The sequence below is a fragment of the Pantherophis guttatus genome, chromosome 3 (assembly GCF_059756535.1).
Source record: "Pantherophis guttatus breed Tessera chromosome 3, ASM5975653v1, whole genome shotgun sequence".
In the NCBI taxonomy this organism is placed as follows: domain Eukaryota; kingdom Metazoa; phylum Chordata; class Lepidosauria; order Squamata; family Colubridae; genus Pantherophis; species Pantherophis guttatus.
Genome location: NC_142065.1, coordinates 40,701,933 through 40,719,001, shown reverse-complemented (window position 1 = coordinate 40,719,001; position 17,069 = coordinate 40,701,933). Strand labels below are relative to the sequence as shown.

The 17,069-nt window shown below is 40.2% G+C and overlaps 1 protein-coding gene across 1 annotated transcript in view; it reads left to right on the top strand.

Annotated features, from left to right (window-relative positions):
- TAFA3 (TAFA chemokine like family member 3) overlaps positions 1–17,069 on the top strand; it is a 106,384-nt gene that overhangs the window by 44,927 nt on the left and 44,388 nt on the right. Inside the window, exons 2-3 of the mRNA XM_034414291.3 lie at positions 3,864–3,952; positions 8,305–8,420. Of these exons, the coding sequence (XP_034270182.1) occupies positions 8,306–8,420 (115 nt within the window). The 5' untranslated portion in view covers positions 3,864–3,952; position 8,305. The remainder of the gene's footprint in view (positions 1–3,863; positions 3,953–8,304; positions 8,421–17,069) is intronic.

Sequence of the window (17,069 nt, the reverse complement as noted above, 5' to 3'; positions counted from 1 at the left end):
AGGGAAAGCAGTTACAATAGTGGCGTAGAGCATCGAAGTTCAAAACAGTAGGATTTTTACCACCTTATTAACATTGTCAGAGCAGCTGTCCCAAATTCAATTAAAATAGCAATAAAATGTTAAAACAACGTTAACTATATAATTCAGATAAACAGTCGTTACAATAGCAATAGAAACAGTAAAGTTGTACCAGCACTAATACAAGGGTAGAATAAAGTTGCTCATTAAGTACCTGGCTAAATAAATATACATAAATGAAATGTATGATGCCAAAAGTTCTCTCTTCCCATTCAAGCCTTAGGAAATCATCTCAGAGATTTTCAAAGCTACTGTGATAACCAGCTTGTTTCCCTGGATGGGCTTTTTGATGGGATAGTATAAGATTACAAATGCTAAATATCAATGCCTATGTTGTACAGATATCCTTCATTTGTGGAACCTATCTCACCCTCATGAATTCAAGGATTCTCCAGATTTCAGCACTTATGTCAGGGATATTAATTTCACATTTTCTTGTTCCACCTTCTAGCTTTCTTTTGTCCAAAATCACATTAACCTTTTTGTATTATCAACCTAAAGTGATACAGATAGTCCTCAATTTATGACCCCACTTGGAATCAGAATGTCTGATGCGATATGGTCATTAAGTGGGTCATTGTGTGATTTTGCTTGATTTTACGACTTTTTCGCTGTAATTATGAGGCAAATATGTCTTTTCGCATTGACTCTGCTTGTTGGAAGCCAGGTGAAAGGTCACAAATGGTGGTCATGTGGGACACAGGCATGCCGGTATCAAGTGTCCAGGTTGCGATCACATGACTGCAAGGATGTTGCGATGATCATAAGTTTGAAGACCAGTCATAAATCAGACTGTAATATATATATACCAGACTGTATTTTATATATATAATATGTGTGTGTGTGTGTGTGTGTGTGTGAGCCCAGGACTAATGATTTTATATATATATATATATATATATATATATAAATAAATATATAAAATCATTAGTCCTGGGCTCACACATATATACACACACATACACATGCACACCCACCCACACCTCCCCCTCACAAATATGTTTTAAAATATTTCTTTTGCTAAAGAATTTCCTATTGCTAGAGGAATTCCTACTGTGAAGGAAATTCGAAGATGGGAAAGGAAAAATTGTGATGCCAAAATATTGGGCTCCCCAACTGTGCTTCATATCGGTATAATTCACTAAAAGACTTAGATCTTATTAGCTTCACAATGTTCCCCCTTAATTGTACAAAGATATTGTATGTTTTAACCACCATTATAACAAATTACTATGTCACCCTTGTTTAGTGTCTTCCTAAAATGCTGAGTCAGAGCCTGTAATTCATGGATTATTGGTTTATATTTGGGAGATAAATAATGATGCAAAAGATGCTTTTCAAAATAAATCTTTAATTTGTATCTTGATATAACTATATTCATCTCCTGTAAGTAGGAATTAATGAGAAAACAGGAGTGTATAATAGTGTGTTGATCCACAAACCTAGCAGTCTTTCTCTTTTGTTGTCATTCTGTGCATCTAAAACAATTGCACTGGCATCCAGAAACCTTTCAGGCAGTTTCTTGTGGAGACGTAGAAGCTCCCTGAAACCAACAAGATAGATTAATAGGTTCATAACAAATATATATTTTTTAAAGAAATAAATCATTAGAGAAACCTAGTTCAGGTTTTGATCAGAAAGAGCTGTGAGTTGGCTCTGTGTCCGGGTGGGAATCTATATCACTACAAGCAACATGCACTTGCTTTCTGTCTGAGTGTTAATAAATTCAAATTGGGCATTAAAATTTTATAGCTTCTGTAGTTCTTCAGACTCTGCTAAATCCCAGCAGGTAATATGCAAGGTTGTGAAGCTGTCATTTCCCCCATCCCTGGTAAATTGTGTTTGCATTGGACAGGATTGTTTCTCTGCTTGCTGTTCTTTTCATTTCTTGGTCAATGAGTCATTTCTTAGTTAAAGATCAAAATTTGAAAAACAGAAATAAAGGCTTGAGTGTGGCTTGTTTCTCAGTTGCCATAGGCTCTAGTGTTCTAGACAGCAGCTCTGTTTTGCCAACTTACAGATATTAAAATGTGGAAATAAAATTGGGAACTTCCCCCCCCCCACCCCCATTGCCTTTTTTAAATGTATCCAAATCATTTTAAAAGGATTTTGAAATAAAATCTTTTAAATACTCCAAACATCCCAGCCCAGACAGACAGTTGTATATCCTGTATTCCCCAAACCGATTTCTGGATATTCTAGAATTGATGGATTTTTATGAATGGTATCAGATAGGACCAGAGCATTGTAATTCCTCTAGATATAGGACAAACTCAACTGAAAGAATGCTTTCTTTCTGCAAGTGAAATTACATTTATTTTAATAAGAGAAGGACTTACTCCTTCCTTGTTTGAAATTCTTTTTCCTCTTAATCTAGAGGTTAATAATCCATTCTTGTCTTTCACAAGAACGGAGTAGCTATCATTTATTTATTTCTGTATATTTTATACAAGTTAATGTATATATTTCAATTCTCTACAAAGTTTTCTAAAAATGATGGCAAAACTTCAGGCTTTTTTCATCATACTACCATATTTTTCGGAGTATAAGACACACTTTTTTTCACCCCAAAAGGGGGTGAAAATTTAGGTGCGTCTTATTCACCAAATGTAGCCCCACCACCCACTGGCCCCCATCCTTTGGCCTCTGCCTCACAGCAGTTACCTCCTTGCAAGCAAACAGCAAGAAAAAACAGCCCCTTTCAGCTTCAGCACAGCCTAATTAGCACAAGTTGATTGGATCGGCCTCCCGACTCCCAAATCTCAGCTGATTTGCTCTCAGCTGTTTTGCACAGGGCTCTGCTGCTTGCTGCAAAGAGGTAAATTGCTGGAGCAGATTTTTTTTCCTTGTGCTAATCAAGCTATGAAATGAAAGAGGCAAAATTGCTCAAAGGCAGAGGGAGATTTCTTTTTCTTCTTTTCCTCACCAAAAAAGGTAGCTGCGTCTTATACTCTGGTGCGTCTTATACTCCGAAAAATACGGTATATCAAAATGTCCTTATATTTTAATTTCACTAACTATTCTATTTCCCACTCACTCACTCAGTCCTTTCTCTTGCCTACAATTGCACATAAATCTTAAGAGTGAGTGCAGCTAATCTTCATATATTGTGCCATAACTGTTGTTTTCAGGTTTTCACTTATTAGGAAAGGAAAGGATTCCAGCTGTTTTTCATTTACCATGGTTCTTTTTGTGTGTGTCATCTGACCTTTCTTGGTTATGTGGTTGAGAGTTCTTTTGATCTGGTTTTAGAGATAGATAGTTCTCTAGCCACACCTATAAAACCTATCAGACCTAACTTTCTAGTCAGTTTCTCCCTAGTATGTTTGGGAACAACCGAATTGATTTTTCTACCAATAGTTATTCTGTGAACTCAGTTAACTTCATTGGAAAGCAGTTGTTTAAAATACATACATTTCCACATGCAAACTGAAATACCAATGTTTCCTATTGGTGGAAGTGTAAAACAGAAACATTTTATGCAAAATAATATTACTCAAAAACCTTCTTCAATATATACATAAAATAAGCATGGATTTGTTTGCCATGAATTTGATATTGGATGGCTGAATAAAATAATAGATGGTGATGGAGTATTTGGATGGGGAAAGAGAAGAAGGAACGTAAAAATAAAATAAAAATTGATAACATATATAGAAATCTGGCCTGCAATATTTTATGAAAAAGTTCAACATTTAGAAGATATTGTGAGGCTTTCAATATTTGCAAGTTACTTTTCAGTACACCAATAAAAAAATGTAAACTGGTGCTTTTTTCATTTTTAGATGCCCTAATGTTTCCCCTTCTTTTCAAACACCAAGTCTACCTGAGATTGGCCAATGCACAGACAGTAGCTGTAAAGTCCCAATAGGAGGTAAGTAGCAATTGCTTAAATGCTTATCTAGTTATGGGATTTGTAGTAATGGGAAATGCTTGTCAAAAAATTTTATGGGAGAGTTAAATCAATCTTGACCAAAGAAAGAAAAGGAAAATTAGTTGTGGATGTTCTATCACTAGAGGTTTTTAAGAAGAAATTGGTCAGTCATTTATCTGGAATGGTATAGGACCGTGATGGCGAACCTATGGCATGCGTGCCACAGGTGGCACGCGTAGCCATATCAGTGGGCACACCAGCTTAGCTCTGGCATGCATGCATGCGCCGGCCAACTGATTTTCGGGCCTTCTGGGCCCACCAGAAGTAGGGAAACAGGCTGTTTCCTGCCTCCAGAGGGCCTGGGATTGGGGGGGGGGGAAGGCCCATTTTTCTTTCTTACCTAGCTCCAGATCCTCTCTATGCATCTGGGAAGGGCGAAAACAGCCTTTCCCACTCCCTCGGAGGCCCTCCGGAGGCCTGAAAGGGCCCATTTCCCGACTCCCGGTGGGATAGGAAGTGACATTTTTTGCTGTCCCCAGCCTCCAGAGACTCCTAGAGAGGCCCCACCTCTTTGTTCTGATTGGTTGGGAGTCCCAGTCTGTGTCTATTGGCTTGGCTTCGGGTGTATGGTTGGTTTTTCTCCACCAGGTGGCAGGGTTTCATCTTTGTGGCTGGCTGGAATGTGATTTGGCTGGAGGTCTCGGGGTGTGTGTGGCTGGCTTCTGGGGTGTAGATTTTTCTGTCTCTGGGTGCTGGGACTCGTTTATTGACAAGGGCTAGTTTACAGCTAGAAAACCAAGGAGTCTATGAAATACCATGCAAAATCTGCCCAGCCACATACATTGGACAAACTAATAGGAGAATAAATGCACGCATTGCAGAACACAAGAATGCAGTCAGAAAAGAAGAAAAAACTTCCTCTCTTTTCCAGCACCTTAAAGCTACAGGACAGGAAATTGATTTTGAAGGAACCAAATTAATCTCCAAAACTGAACACCTCAACAAGAGAATAATTATGGAAGCCATTTAAATAGCAAAACGCCCCCATAACATGAATAAACGTGACGATACCTCCCACCTACCAGACATCTGGAAACTAGTCCTTGTCAACAAATGAGTCCCAGCACCCACAGACAGAAAAATCTACACCCCAGAAGCCAGACACACACACCCCGAGACCTCCAGCCAAATCACATTCCAGCCAGCCACAAAGATGAAACCCTGCCACCTGGTGGAGAAAAACCGACCATATACCTGAAGCCAAGCCAATAGACACAGACTGGGACTCCCAACCAATCAGAACGAAGAAGTGGGACCATCCCAGCAAAGTAGACTACCAGCACCAGATTTGAAATAGTAACGGCAGGGTGTGTGTATGTAAAAAGTTAAAATCTCGGGTGTTTTCCCGTTTCACTATATGTTTGTTAGTTAAAATGTTTAAAATCCTGGCTAAGATCCCATCTTTAGCCAGGTTCTTCCTACGTAAACCAAGAATTTTTCTGCAGCCCTAGTTCAATGAAATCCCAATCCACTAGTTTCTAGGCTTTGTTTTTCCTCCAGCACCCAGCAAGCTCCCTGCTGCCCATTGGGAGACTAAGGAGATTCTTTTGATATATATTATATATATACATACATACATACATACATACATACATACATACATACATACATACATACATAGAATGAACTTCAGTGCTATTTTTTTATGCAAAGAACGAAGCCAATTTGTCTTTTGCCCCTGAGAGTGAGACTGATTCTTGAGATGGAGAAAAGTTCTGATAAGCTGGTTATTTGGAATTGGAATACTAAGGACCAGGGGTGAAATGCGCCCGGTTCGGACCAGATCGCCCGATCCAGTAGCGATGGATGCAGGTGGTTCAAAGAATTGGTAGCAAAAATCCCTGTCCCCCCCTCATTGCCCAGCTGAGCCGCGCAATCATCAGAGGCTTTTTAAATTTATTTTTAAAAGCATTTTTTTCTACAACCTCTTCGGCTCTTTGGTTTTAAAAGTAAAAGTAAAAAAAAAAAAACAAGTTGGCCATGCCCACTCAGTCATATTACCCCCCCAAGCCACGCCCACAGAGCTGGTAGTAACAAAATTTACATTTCACTACTGCTAAGGACCGTACTATTACTCAAAATAAATATATTACCTTTCCCCAAGCCATGCTTAGAAAGTTATAATGTCATTTTTAGTGTTCTTGGATAGGCCATTATGAAGATAACTACAACAGAACTATGTTGTATCAGGCTTAGGAACATTTCAGCCATTGTTATTTGTGAATTACTGTATTTTTCAGAGTATAAGACGCACCTACCTTTTTTGGTGAGGAAAAGAAGAAAAAGAAATCTCCCTCTGCCTCTGAGCAATTTTGCCTCTTTGCAGCAAACAGCAAACAGCCTGCTTTACTTTCATTTTCGTTTTCAGCATAGCTTGATTAGCACAAGGAAAAAAAAATTGCTCCAGCAATTTACCTCTTTGCAGCAAGCAGCAGAGCCCTGCACAAAACAGCTGAGAGCAAATCAGCTGAGAGTCGGGAGGCATCCAATCAACTTGTGCTAATTAGGTTGTGCTGAAGCTGAAAGGAGCTGTTTTTTCTTGCTGTTTGCTTGCAAGGAGGTAACTGCTGCGAGATAGAGGCGTGGGGCCAGTGGGTGGGTGGACGGGGCTATATTTGGTGTATAAGATACACCTAAATTTTCACCGCCTTTTAAGGTGGAAAAAGGTGCATCTTATACTCTGAGGTCCGGATCATCCCCACCCTATTGGCCTTCCGAAAAGTGGTGAAGACCTGGCTTTTCCGGCAGGCATGGGGCCATTGATCTCGCTCTTGCGATCCGGCGAGATCCGGCCATGAATGTTGTGAATGAGTTTTAATGTTTTTAATGTTTTTAATTCTTAAATGTTTTTTATAATGATTTTAAATGCATTGTGAGCTGCCCTGAGTCTTCGGAGAGGGGCAGCATACAAATTGAATGAATGAATGAATGAATGAATGAATGGTATATATTTTGCAGTGGAAATGTATGAATTGCATGGCCCAGTACAGGGGTGTCAAATTGGATTTCTTTGAAGGCCGGATCAGCATTGTAGTTCTCTGTGGGCCAGCTTGGGGGGGGGAGACGGGAGGATGCCTCCTGCAGCACCCTGCCAGCCAAAATGAGGTGTGTGGGGGCCATGCACCCCCGTGCCCCATTTTGGCCAGCAGAGTGCTGCAGGAGGTCGTTCAGGCTGAAAATGGAGTGCGGGGGAGGCGCCCCCCACACATTTTGGCTGCCAGAGGCACTATGGGTGAATCCTTTGCTATTTCCAGGCCGGCCCTGTGGCCCAGATGCGGTCCGCGGGCCTTGAGTTTGACACCCCGGCCCAGAACATTTAATATTCAGAACAACTCCAGATCATCTAATGTCTTATTTTCTAAATTAGATACAGTTGCAGAAGTAACTATTGTTGCATTCAGCTGTTGGCTTTCTTTTCCTGATGGAGAGTACTTCAAAGGGCTAGGGGCAATATGGTGTAGGGGTTAGACAAGATTAGAGAAGATCCATATTCTAATCTGTCTTCAGCATGGAACAGCTTTTTCTCTGTCAGATTCATACATTCCTGTTACTTAATGGTTTATGGTTTCCTCTTGTCTTGTCTTATTTATTTTAAGCATTTTTATAATGGCATGGCTGCTTTCACATTAATAAATGGATTTCTGACTTATTTTAAATTATACCTTCCTTTGTGAGAATGATATGGTTACATTTTTTGCTGCATATAAGTGAAGCAACTATCTGTATTTTCCCAGAGATGGCTGTCATTCAGTTTGGCTTTAATCAATCATTGATTGATTAGAAGCAAGAGAAGTCAAGTTGAAGTTGCACCATGTCAGTAAATTGCCAAAACCATTGAGCTGTTTCATACCTATGTTTGAATGTGTGTATGCAGACATATAATGGGAATAAAACTTTTCCTTAAAAAATGTGAGCTTGGATATTCCTTATGTTCGTATTGTTAGAATTTTGCTTAGAGGACTGTTTTATTTTTTACTAGCAGAAGCATGGAAACAGTTTTTTATACAGCTCATTGAAGCACTTGGTGGTGTAAAAATCTGCATCCTGCCTGTGGGATTTCTTGCTGATTCAAAAGTTATTTCACAGGCAAAAGGATAACATTTGTAATTTGTCATTAGGGAAGATTGTAATATAGAAATGCTGAAATATAATTTCACTGTTTGTAGAAAGAACAATCTGATCAAATCTTATAACTGTGCATCTTCTTCTTCCCCTTTCTGACTCAAAGTTCTCTATCCCCAATGTAAGGCATTTTAATTTATTTCATTTTTATTTTATTTTTGGCACGGCAGAATGAGTGAAAGGAACGTCCAAAGTTTGAGCAAAGGAGTATTGGTGCTCTCTCTCTGCCTTATAATGCTTTGGGGAAGGCTGACACTGGCCTCATCATATCACAGAAGCCATTCAGGTAAGTCAAATTATTTCTTTTATTGTATATCTGCAGTGTTTAATAGAACACTGTACTTCATTTTTTCTCTCTTTCTGCTGCCTTCCAGAGATATTGCAACTACAATTGTCAGAAGTGTTAATTTGTTTTGTTAAAAGTCAAGTTTGTCAGTACCTAGCTTTTGACTAGCTGTATCTGTGTGGTATTCTATTAATCTGGCTGTGTATAGATTCTGTGTGTAGTGTCATGATAGACTCTTGGTTGAATTTTCCCCATTATTAGACCCATTATTATTATAACATTTCTTACTCACAGTTCATTCTCTCAGAATGAAAAAAGGTATGGATGTTTTTTTAATTCATTGATTGATTATGTGCCATCAAGTTGTTTTCGATTTCTAGCAACCACATAGATATTCCCCATGATGATCTATACTTAATCTGTTCTCACACATCTTCAAATAGTGCAGGCTTTTGATAGTCACAGAGAAAGGGAACAGCCTGCTTTTCTCCTTGGTGTTAAAACATTTGCTTCTCAAGCAGAAGCTTTCAGGTTCAGTTTTGGGGATCTTCCCTTGATTGGAAAGATGCTAGTCAGAATTCCTGAAGAAACCCCTTAACAGATAGAACGTAGGTGGATTAGGTATTTCATATAAGGTAGTTATCTGAATTTCCACATGAGTATAAATCATTTGGGGCCCCACTTGTAAACAACGATATCATAAAAAACATCACCATATGTACTTAGGACAGAGTGGTATAACCTGAGATTGCCAGGACCAAATGTGTCCCCGGAAGACTTGAGTACAATTCTCAGAAACCTCCAAATGTTACCAACTCTAATTCTACGTATGACAAAATGGAATATGATAACATGACTGGAGAGGAGAATAATCCTTTCACTATATTAATATAAGAAGATTGTAATTTTCATTCATCATTGGCATCCTTCAGTCTCAAGAGACTATGGTATCGTGTTCTGGAAAGAGGTCCTAAAACAGCATCTAGTGTGTGACTAAAAAGGCCAATTCGAGAGTGGCAATCCCTTCCACACTGAGGGCAGATACATTCTGTCCCATGCCCAGCCCCCAGATTTCACTGGTTCCGGGACTGCCTCTTTGCCTCAGCCTGTAATTTTTATTTATTTATAGGGCATATATGGCTGCCTATCCCATATAATGATTATGTGGCTCACAACATTCTATGAAGACATGGTTAAAAACAAATATCCTTCTCCCTAGGTGTCAGACCAAGTGTCCTCACAGCTCAACCCCCGTCCTTGCCCAATGCTTAGGGAAGATATAGTTTTCCCCCTTCACAGCCCTCTGGAAAACTAAAAGGGTGTCAGGGCAGAGGCTGTTCCAAAGGGCTAACTTATATACTCGTATTATTTCACCCGTCTTTTTCTGAGAGTTGTGTACTCCTGGTTCAGGATTTATTCAGGCAACCAACTGAATAAACATTGATGGGGGAAATCTAGTTTCCAGCTGAGTTCCTCTTTCATGTTTCCTCTGGTTTACAAATGTATGCTGCCTAAGGACTATTTCTGTCAAAGTGCTTTCCCATACCATATGCTCTCAATATGAGCTGGGCTTTGAAAATTGACCGTCAAGTCCTTTCATTCAAGTTCATTTCATCCGAACTTTTTTCTTCCTTCAGGATAGAAGGATATTCAGGATATTCCTTCTGATACTGGTAATTAAGGGAAGATTTTTGAGAGCCCCTTTGTAATGAAACCAAGTAATGTCAGTTAGCAATTAGTTAAGCCTAGGATTTGCAAATGAGCAAAACAAAACCAAATAGATATAAAATTTAAAAAGCAGTGCTATAAATTTTTAGTTTTTACTGAAGTATAGGAATGCATCATTGCTTATGGTATGATCAACATAAATTAGAAGTTTATAAGGGTGTTAACTGATGATGGGCTGAACTTCAGGTGTTTGTAGGATAAAAACTGTATGGTGGAATTTTAATTATCATATTTTTCGGACTATAAGATGCACCAGAGTATAAGACGCATCAAAATTTTGAAGAGGTAAACAAGAAAAAAAAGTTTTTGCCCTCCTGGCCCCAGGAGCACTCTGCAGGCCTCCCAAACCCTCTGTGCATCCCATTATGACGCATGGGGGGTTTGGGATGCCAAAAACAAGCTCATTTTTCACAAAAATGGGGCCTACAGAGGGTTTGGGAGGCCTGCAGAGTGCTCCTGGGGGCTGGGGAGGGCAAAAATGCCCCTGTTTTTGTAAAAAATGGGCCCATTTTCACAAAAAACGGGCCCGTTTTTGGCCTCCCAAACCACGTGTCACGTGTCACGTTTGTGCCCTGCCCAGCCCCCAGGAATATTCTGCAGGCCTCCCAAACCCTCGCAGGCCCCGTTTTTGCAAAAAAACAGGCCCATTTTTGGCCTCCCAAACCCTCCACGTGTTGCATTTTTGGCCTTCCCAGCCCCCAGGAGCACTCTGCAAGCCCCCCAAACCCTCTGCAGGCCCCATTTTTGCAAAAAAACAGGCCCATTTTTGGCCTCCCAAACCCTCCACGTGTTGCGTTTTTGGCCTCCCCAGCCCCCAGAAGCACTCTGCAGGCCTCCCAAACTCTCTGCACTTCCCATTTTTATGAAAAACAGGCCTGTTTTTGGCAAAAATGGGATTCATGGGGTGGGATTTCAGAAGCCGCAAAATGGCTGTATTCAGTATATAAGACGCACCAACATTTCCACCCTCTTTTGTGAGGGGGGGAAAAGTGTGTCTTATATTCCGAAAAGTACTTTTAAGTATTACATAATTAACACAATAGTATTAATTTATCTTTTATGTTAAAAATATATTCTGCCATGCCTGAATTCTCTACTGTGACCTACAAGGAGAGGAAAGTTCAGGGATTAATAACTGCAGAGGACTTCTGTCTGAACCTTGCTTTCCTGTGTGGCTTCCTGCTATTGGAAGTAATTAAAAGTGAATAATCACCTAGAGTAGTTAGGAAAATAGTTTTGTCTATAAGGGCAGGGGAGCCTTTTTGGTTTGCTTGCAGGAGCCTAAATCCCATTGCTGCTATCTAGTGTGTATCCTGGAATGTGGTAGGATTACATAAAAAGTGGGCATTTGGGGAGGGGTATGTAAAGGGAGCAGGAAAAGGCGGTGGGAGGAAGAGATTGATCAGGAAAGGCATAATAAGTACCTGTCTGAAGAGAGAGAGAGAAAAAGCAAATGCTGCTTGAGTCTCAAAGGCATAACTGCATTGTAGTCTTTTGAGTTGTAAATATAGTTCTGTCATTTTTCGTATACAAGCTATTTTCTAATTCTCATTTGAAAGCAAAGCCTCTCGCTTGATGAGAAAGAGCTGATGGAAATTGGGCTAAGAAATTCAGATTTGAATTCCACTCATGTCTGTTGCATACTTGTATCTGCATAAAAGTGATACTTCTAAAGTAATTCTGCTTCACTGCCTCTTTTCTGACCATAACAGCTTTTGATGCAACAGAGCTTTTTAACAATAGAAGAACCTATGAACTCCGGTTCGGCTGCATTTTTGGCTTCCATACATAAGGCATTCTTCCAAACTGCTTTTGTGTTTAATGACCTAATGTCAGAAGGCTGGTTCTACTTTTTGTGTGCTGTGAAAGACACAACAGTGTTGAAAAGATGTTTCAGGAGTTGTGCAATAGTTCTATATTTTCTTTGAAATGTATTAGCATATGCTGCAATTACTAATGGGAGTACTTGGAAATAGTTGCAAGAGAAGCTGGAGGCACTGATGATGTTGCACTGTAAAATGTTTTTTTAAAAAAAATCTCAGCTTCATAAATATGTGGAAGGAAGTTTTGCCTAGAAACTGATATCAGTCTTCCTAAGTATTTCCAAGGATGAATGGAACGAAATAAAATTAAAAGTGTTGCTCAGGCATGCATTGCTTCAATGCATCCTCAAATGAGTATATTTACTCCTGTGGCTATGGCTTTCCAAGATGACAGTAGAATGGCATTCTGAAGATCCCAGTTTTAAGTAGTGGTGCCTACATTATGTATAGGAAATTTATGTGCAAGGGGATCAGGATTTAATGGTTTGGGATGTGTGTGATAATCCCCCCCCAATAGAAAGGAACCCTCCCTCCCTCCCTTAAGGAATATTCTCCTTAATATATGGGAGAAGAAAAAGATGAAATGTGATTCCATGTATACTACTCTATTCTGTATTCTATTTTTACCATTCATGCCCTTCCATAGATAAATCAATTCTAATATTTTACCTAAAACCAGCACATAGTCCCATTTCAAATAACCACCGAGAATCTATTTTCTTTCTTCACTTCCTAATTTATTGCCAGGTGCATATGAAGATAAATTTCTATAATAATGTCTGGAATTATTTTAGAGAGATTATAATTTGTTTATGACATTCAGTTTCACTAAATTATCCTCTTCATGAAATTTGTCAAGAAATTCCTTAGAATAAGAGGCAACAATTTGATTTAGGGGAATGCGATGCATGAGGCCAACATATTTTAAGACGGAACAGAATTGTAATGTTAAAACAGTATGATAGTTCAGCAATTTTTATTCCATTATATGGAATACACACATACACACACACTATGCTTCTCAGGATGAGTGAGACAATTTATGTATATAATATAATCACCTCTCGCCTGGACTACTGCAGTGCTCTCTACATGGGGCTCCCCTGAAGGAGCACTCGGAAGCTCCAGCTGGTCCAGCATGCGGCCACGTGGGTAATTATGGGGGCGACATGGCGCTCCCATGTGACACCTTGCCTGCGCGAGCTGCATTGGCTTCCGGTGGTCTTCCGGGTGCGCTTCAAGGTATTGGTTCTCATCTTTAAAGCGCTCCATGGCTTAGGGCCCGGTTATTTACGAGACCACCTTCTGCCACCGATAACCTCCCACCGGCCAATTCGCTCCCATAGAGAGGGCCTCCTCAGGGTGCCGTCGGTCAAGCAATGTCGACTGACGACCCCCAGGGAGAGAGTCTTCTCTGTGGGGGCACCGCCTTCTGGAACGAGCTACCCCCAGGAATACGACTGATCCCGGACCTCCGGACCTTCCGTCAAGCTTTGAAGACCTTCCTATTTCAGCAAGCTGGGCTGGCTTAAAATTTTAATGGGTTATTTTAAGGGTAATGGGTTTTAATTTTGGGGAAGGCAAATTCGATTTAATTCTGTTTTAAATTATTTTAAGTTTTATATTGTATGTATTTTAATTTTGGCTGTTCACTGCCCTGAGTCCTTCGGGAGAAGGGCGGTATACAAATTTAAACAATAAATAAATAAATAAATAAATAAATAATAAATAAATAAATAAATAATAAATAAATGTTAAGTATATGTTGGATTTTAATAGTAAATCACAAGTAGCTCTTAAATATGTGGATTTCTCTTACACATTAGTTTCTGAGCATATAAAGACTGATTTGTATTTTATGATTTTAATTTTTGTTCAGCTGCAGTGTCCGCTGAATATTCTATGACTGAAATAGGGATATGTGTGCGTATGTGTCTATGTATATGTGCCTCTGAATATGTAATAAACATTTTCCTAGAGACCAAAGCAGCGTCTGGACTACTGTAACGCTCTCTACATGGGGCTCCCCTTGAGGAGCACCCGGAGGCTCCAAGTGGTCCAGAACGCGGCTGCGCGAGTGGTTATGGGGGTAACCTGTTGCTCCCATGTAACACCTCTCTTGCGCGAGCTGCACTGGCTCCCAGTGGTCTTCCGGGTGCGTTTCAAGGGCTAGTCACCATCTTCAAAGCACTCCATGGCTTAGGACCGGGATACTTACAGGACTGCCTTCTGACACCGCATGCCTCCCACCGCCGGATTCGCTCCCACTGAGAGGGCCTCCTCAGGGTGCCATCGGCCAAACAGTATCGGCTGGCAACCCCCAGAGGGAGAGCCTTCTCTGTGGGGGCTCCTGCCCTATGGAATGAGCTGCCCCTGGACATAAGGAGGATCCCCAACCTCCGCATCTTCCGTCGTGCGCTGAAGACTTAATTGTTTCAGCAAGCCGGCCTGACAGAATGAATTAACTTAAGTGGGTTTTAAATGGTTTTAAAGGGGTTTTAGTTAGGGGTTTTAAATATGGCCAATGCTTTAAATTATTTTAAATTGTTTTTAATTTTTGTGTTGGTATTATTTTTATCATGGCTGTACACCGCACTGAGTCCTTCGGGAGAAGGGCGGTATAGAAATGTCATAAAAAATAAATAAATAAATAAATAAATAAATAAATAATAAATAATAAAATAAATAAATAAATAAATAAATGCAACTACCTTTAAAAAGCCATTTAGACAATTTTAAATAAAAATAAAAACAAATACTGTGATGAAAGCAATGATCACTAGCAGAATTTGCTGATTTGGACATTCTCGACTTTAAAATTAATAATTGGTTGCCTTAATGAGTTTAAGATTCAATTTTCTTGATATGCTTATTTAAATGCAATTGTTTGATGAAAGAAGCTGTAGTGTCAGGCTTTCTCTTTGAACTCCTTCCGTTTTGCCTAATAGATCCAAATTCAGAAAACTGGTTTAGAAAAAAAAATCCAATAGAAGAAGATATATGTAGATTTACATATATGCATATTGGATAATGAGATGTCTGCAAGTGCAAGTAACAAGAATTATACAGTACACACACACACACACACACACACAAACACTTTTTTTGAACAAAAATGCTTTAACAGAAAGTTGATGCCTGAAGAACTCATCCTGTCCCCTAATCCCCTGCTTCAACTCTCACAAATTGATTTATAAAATAATTCAAAGTCAAAATATTGGGGGAAGGGGATTATTTTCCAAGATAGTATGATCTTGGAAGTCAAGCTGAGAATTGCAGGATTCTTGGTGAAAGACAACTCATAACATGCAATGGAGATGTTCCCTGCTGCATAAACGATGTGCTGGAGAAGAAAAGTATGAAAACATTGGCTGTCCCTCCTTTTCTTTTCCAAGAACCTCAGCTTGTTTAGTAAAACCCTCACTGGATAAATACATCCTTTAAGGAAAATGTGAAATAAAATATTTTCAATCATAGATGTTAATTTTAGAGAAGAATTAGGGGATGCTATAAAGTAAGCATCATCACTGAATCAAGGTGGTGAACTGTACTGCTTAACTTGGGTGGGTTTGCAGTTGTCCATACTTTTCTATTTCTATTTTCAAAGTGCATGTAAGTAGCCCTTAAGTTCTGTGTTTAAAATATTGGATGCTAAAAATTGTGAAGACATAATCAGAATACCAAGTATTTTCCATTGTGACAAGCACTAATGCATATACCCTTCTGGGATTTTTGTTTTTATTAGTTCACTTTGTCAGAATATACATAAATGATAATGGGACATGCTCTATTGCATCCCCTTCTTCACTGCAGGGGTATCAACTAGTTTTACTATAAGGTGGGGAGTCCCCCCCCCGCCCATTATAATGTGTGGCAGCTTTCATCAATTTCATTTATTCCAGGAACTGTTTTATAACTGTCATCCCTTCTATTTTTCTTCTGGCTTAGCAAGTAATTTCAATTTTATTATTACAGTCTTAGACCAGAAACAAATAAAAACACTCAGTATATATACACTTAAGACTTCTAATTTAAAATAATAAATGACCGCTAAATCTATAATAAAATCCAGTGTCCATTTTACATGGTCTGACTATACCCGTGATGGTGAACCTATGGCACGCGTGCCACAGGTGGCACACGGAGCCATATCAGTGGGCACACGAATGTTGCCCTATCTCAGCGCCGGCCAGCTGATTTTTGGGCCTTCCGCGCCCACTGGAAGTCAGGAAACAGGCTATTTCCGGCCTCCAGGGGGCAGCCCTCCCCAGCTTCTAGAAAGGCTCTGGAGCCTGGGGAGGGCGAAAAACGGGCCTTGCAGTTCCACCAGAAGTCGGCAAATGGGCTGTTTCCAGCCTCCGGGGAGATGGGGAAGGCTGTTTTTGCTCTCCCCAGGCTCCAAGAAAGCATCTGGAGCCTGGGGAGGGCAAAAAAACGGGCCTACTGGGCCCACTGTGCCATCGCGTGCCAAAAGCGAGGGGAGCGCAGGGATGTCACGCATGCATGCGTGAGGGGCAGGGCACACTGAATTATGGGTGTGGGCAGGAGTGGGCACGACCCCCCTGCGCTCCCCCCGCTTTTGGCACACGACGGCAAAAAGGTTAGCCATCACTGGACTATACAATTATTGCAATCTCTAAACTGTGTGGCCTGTTGTGGGTTCAACGCTAAAAGAGGAATGGTTAAGCAGTGCAAAGGTTAGCCACAGTTGTTATATACATCGCTATGGTGAAGAAGACATGTATTTGCGACGAATCCCCACAGAATCTGGCCACCTGTGCTGTAGTTTTGGCCTGTTCAACCTTAAGCAGCCACTGAAGATAGATAGTGTCAGCGCGGCCAAGATACTTTGCAGTTATTGGCAGAATATGTTTTATATGTTTTATAATCTCCGTACATCTAAGGAGCATGTGTCCCACAGTCTCCAACTCTCCTGAGCTTCAGGGACAGAGTCTTTCCGTGAATGGTATTCTTTTATACTTGCCATACAGAACGGCCGATGTAAGCGCATGGCACCATGCAAGTACAAATCCTTTTCGGTGGTTTGCTGATTCCAACTGACTAAGATAGCTGGCAGGAGCAACAACACATCTAGTGG